Source organism: Microtus ochrogaster, chromosome 24 (assembly GCF_000317375.1).
Source record: "Microtus ochrogaster isolate Prairie Vole_2 chromosome 24, MicOch1.0, whole genome shotgun sequence".
NCBI lineage: Eukaryota > Metazoa > Chordata > Mammalia > Rodentia > Cricetidae > Microtus > Microtus ochrogaster.
This window is the reverse complement of record NC_022024.1, coordinates 32,780,376-32,785,156: the sequence shown is the minus strand read 5'-3', so window position 1 is coordinate 32,785,156 and position 4,781 is coordinate 32,780,376. Positions and strand designations below refer to the sequence as shown.

General features: G+C 43.6%; 1 protein-coding gene across 1 annotated transcript in view; it reads right to left on the bottom strand.

Moving 5' to 3' along the window:
- The window catches only part of Mybpc1 (myosin binding protein C, slow type), a 67,163-nt gene that overhangs the window by 3,910 nt on the left and 58,472 nt on the right, over window positions 1–4,781 (bottom strand). Inside the window, exons 28-30 of the mRNA XM_026784498.1 lie at window positions 3,636–3,795; window positions 2,883–3,019; window positions 649–835 (exon numbers count right to left, since the gene is read on the bottom strand). Coding sequence (XP_026640299.1) covers window positions 649–835; window positions 2,883–3,019; window positions 3,636–3,795 — 484 coding nt within the window. The remainder of the gene's footprint in view (window positions 1–648; window positions 836–2,882; window positions 3,020–3,635; window positions 3,796–4,781) is intronic.

Sequence of the window (4,781 nt, the reverse complement as noted above, 5' to 3'; positions counted from 1 at the left end):
AAAAAAAAAAAAAAAAACTTTAGGATAAACTACTGTCAATTCATAAGAAATGTCATTAAGATGACAATCTATGCTAAGATTTTTTTTTTTGTCCTAAATAAATCCTTATGTGTTTTTCTTGGTTTGCATTAGTTGTGACATTTCTTAAATGGAATAAAAGCCTATAGAGGAAAACTCTTTAGTAATGTTCTACTGTAGGTAAGCTGTATCCGACACACGTCAAACACTAAAGTAACAGTACTGCTATATATGTATATGCGTGTATATATATGTATACACATATGTGAAGTTTCACAGATGACTACAATGGTGTGACCTGCTTAGCTGCAGTTTTAGTAGAGAAGCGCTTACGCAAGGCCTCCATTTACAGGAGGACTGTCACCGAAGCAACAGCACCACCCACCTCCATTTCACTGAAATCCATGTTCCTTTCATTAACAAGAATTTTTAAAAATGCCAGAACAAGTTAACCCAAATAGTCACATATCCTAACAAAGGGCACAAGTGAGCAAGTAGACGGGCCCCTTCCCCGTCGATCCTGCCCAGTTACAACATCCTGCCAAGTGCTGAGATTTGCGGTCAGAGTTTCTGCAAGCCACACCCGCGCCCTTTAAGGCAAGCCTAGAGAAGAGATCTTAGGTGTTGTACCTTTCACCTCCAGTTTGCACTCGATCTCCACGGTCCCCAGGTCGTTGACTGCTTTGCAGCAGTAAGTGCCTCCGTCATAGGGGCTAGGCTTGCGGATCTCCAGGGTACAGACTCCTTGGTTGCTGAACATCCTGTATCTGGGGTCATCCACGATAGCCACTTTGTTTTTCATCCAGGTGATTTTGGGCTGAAGGCCAGATTGAAGAAACAAAAGTCAAAACCTGTTTGTATGTGGCATAGGAAGAGCCCCTCTGACCCAGTGTTTGTATTAGCAAATTAAGAGCCCCTCTGACCCAGTGTTTGTATTAGCAAATTAAGAGCCCCTCTGACCCAGTAATGGGATTTGAAGTATAGATTAGAAAGAAAGGACTTCTAACAAGTGTAGACAGCTACTTGGGTCCTGTTTGCCTCAACTTCTATTCTATTAGCAAGAAAGCAATGTGCACATCAAATCACATTGTGTGCCTCAACTATACACGTTCTTTATTCAGTTATTTCTGGATATTAAAAATTGGTTTGTGATATGAGTTCCAAGCAGAATGTATATACTGGGTATTTTTCAGAGAATTCCCCAACAGTGCCATGAGCATCTGATTGTCTCCTCTTTCCCCAGAGTCTCCAGTTCTTTGCAGGTTGCATGGGCCTTCTCAACACGTCCCCTCCCCTCTGACTTCGGTGGTCCTCATCCAGGGGTAGGAGCGCTGCTCCAACCGAGTAACACAAGATCAGCAAAGACCTAGCCACCCAGGACAGTGGTTCTGTGCTCCTTGACCCCTGACCTACATTTGCAGTCCCTGGCCTCCGCCACTTTCCGCTTACTCCTTCCCTCTGGAGACGTACTCACCCTTGACACGCTCTCTCCTTCTCTGCAGTTACTGCTTCGTCTCCCTCAGAGCGGGAGTCTGAGCACCTGCTGTCTGCTTTACCCAGGTCTCTCCCTCCCTCTCTCCACCTTTCAAAGGAGACCACCCCGAGGCTCACGTTGCTACCGTCCTTCCCCAGTGCTATTGCTTTCCAGAACGGGAGCTCTAAAGGGCGGGGTAGCACCTCTGTGCTGAGACTCCCCAGCTGAAAGCCGCAGCCTGGCTGGGTCTTCCTTCTAAACTCGGGGTTGACATTTCTTCATGCCCATGTGGAAGTGCTCACATCACTTCTAGTTACCGTGAATTCGGTATCTTCTCCCAGGCCCTGCTGGATCGTCCCTTTGACTTCCCCAACTGCCCAAGACATGTGCCTCTGTTACTGCACTTCATCCTATCAGAGTTTCCAGAATTTGAGAGGGCTTTCTCTCGGTGCCACCTGGGGACGGAGGCCACCATGGACCACATTTGTTAACTGTTGTGTTTCAACACCAGCAACGTGAAACCCGAGAACCTTTCTAATTGTCCCCAGTTGACTGGGATCACCTGGTTCTAGCTCCCTGCGCCCTTAGCAGAGCACATTTGATATTCTGCCCTGAGTGTTGCAGGATTTGGTCACACCGTGAACCCCCAAAATGCCTTATTTACTGGGAAAACCAGCTTCTAATTGTGGTATGGCTCAGTCCTGGCACACCTGCAATCCAAGCGCTTGCTGCTGGAATATTGTGAACAGGAGCAAATTCAGTCAGCCATAAATCAAGAGGCAGAGCAAGCAACCAGTTGACGGGAAGAGAACATGGGATTATTAAGAAAAAACAGAGAGTAAGAGGGGGTCAGAAGGACAGACAGACAGGAAGTGGAAAAGAGGGACGAGGAGTTTGAAGAGAGAGTTATTTGAAAAGGCAGTGGAAGAAGGGGTTTTCTAGGACATTGACTGAGGAGGAGCATCAGCTGGCTTTTACCCTAGTATCAGGCTCCTAAGTTTATTGGGCTTTTGTTAAAAACAACACCTGAATTTTCATAAGACTGTTAGGTGTGTTAGAGACCTCTTAATGAGTCAATATTACCACCTCATTTTTCCAGGTAAAACAATATCCCATCTCCTTACCTCTTGTTTTTTTCCCCCTGTGATTTTGTTTCTTTAGCGGCTATCCATTAGTTAATAAAGACACATACCATGTTCGCTTCTGCTAATTTAAATATTGTAATTACCCACAATCCCCACCTTTCTTCACTCCTCCCACCCTTGGAAGATACAAGTAGAAGTTGGAAGGCCGCTTTACCTTTTTACTTTCCATTATAACATGGCAAATATAAAAGGGAGGTTTTGAAATCAATTCTTAAGTTTAGGTAATTTGATAGTAAACACAGTACCTTAGGATTTCCTCGGACGCTGCAGTTCAGGGTGGCGTTGTAACCAGCGATGGCGTAGGTGTTGACCAGAGGCTGAGTAAACATGGGGGCCTCTGTGAAATCAAAGTCTTCATATACAGGATTTTTGTAGATTTTACCTTAAAAATGAATATTGAAAGATGTTTAAAAATAGAAGTTGGCTTGAGATCTATTATTCATGAGTAAAACCCCCCTCAACTCAGAAGATCACAAGCAAATGCCACATGGCATTAGTCTCATGGGGACACATGAGCCAGTCCGACCTGAGGTGCCAGGCCAAAGCGGTCAGGAGATACTAAACCTAGTCCTGAATGGATGTAGATGTCGTTCTAAGTGTCTTGATCAGAAGTGTGTCCTAATGTAAAAACGGCAGTGGAGAACTTGAAAGTAACTGAATGAAAAGGTAGGATTTAGCTCCCTGTTTCTTTAGAGCAAGTCTCAGGTAATGCTACATTGAAGGTGTCGACAATAAAAGAGACCCAAGAAATGTTCCCTCTCGGTGTGACAATCCTCCATGTGTAGACCCAGTGACCAGACACTGGGACGAATTGAGTTGGTAAAATCTATACCAGTGTAACTCCCCTAGAAAACAATTACTACAGAATTGAAACTTCGCTCGACTATCGTTGCCATGACTTCCCAGGGATGCTCACTGTCACCTCCTTTCCCCACATCTCTCATCCTCTTCCACTGAGCCAACCGAGGTGTCCAGGCGTCGGTCCACCCTCAACTCACCGTCCTTGGCGATCACCGCACTCTCCTTCGTCATCGTGGCGTCCTCGCTGAGGCCACACATGTTTTCCGCGAAGACCCGGAAGTAGTATTCGTTCCCTATGACCAGCTCGGTGATGGTGGCATTGGTACGGTGGTAGTGCTCGATGACCGTGAACCATTCCTGAGGGGGGAAAAGTGATGATTATTGGATGAAAATCACCTATTGATTGGAATAAAGAGAATGTGTCATTAATGAAAACAGCACTGCTTTCTAGGCTGAAGGCAATGACAAAATACATTTAATATTATATGACTTATCTACGGTTGTCTGCAATTTAGTCTTCATTTACACTTTAGATTCATATCACCTACTGCCGCCATCTTGATATTTTTCATAGCTGCATCATATCTGGTATCTATTTATCCATCCATTGATCTATCAGTCTTTTGTGGGACAAAATATAATTGTTGAATTAAGCGATAATTTATTAAGAGCAATAGTTGAGAGTAGATCACTAGAGAAAAATTAATAGTATCCAATAAATTTGCCTTGCTTATTAATTTAGGTTATTCTAGCTAGCTATCACTTTATCCCTGCCTGCTTCTCTTGCTATGCTCTCTGTGCCATTTTGGACACAGCTTATGACTTTAACCGGGATGCCTTTCCCTCATACCCCTTGTTAAATTTTACACACACACACACACACACACACACACACACACACACACACACACACACACACATTTGCTCTCCCAGCTGCAATGAATACACCATTGACATAAAGCCTGCTTTCTCTTCCCCCTGCACAGAGCCTATGGCAGTCCCTGGCACCTAGTAGGTTCAATACAGAGAGCAAATACTAAATATTTAAAGGACAAGTGAATGAATAAATTAAGACACTTTAAAAATTTCTGTCCTCACCATGCTACAAACTAGAATTTCAAAGCTTCCTTGTGTCAAAAGGAAAAGCATTTCCCTTGGAATTCTCAAGGCTATTATTATCTATAAATTTTGAATAATTTAGCACAAAAACATAGTTATGTGTTCATTTATTCCTCAAAACTCTTTATGTACATCTTTATCCTAACTTTTTTATATTGGCTTATCACTTGGCTTTTATGTTTTTTATCTTGCCTTGACTGTGAGTGCCCTCAACATGGGAATTC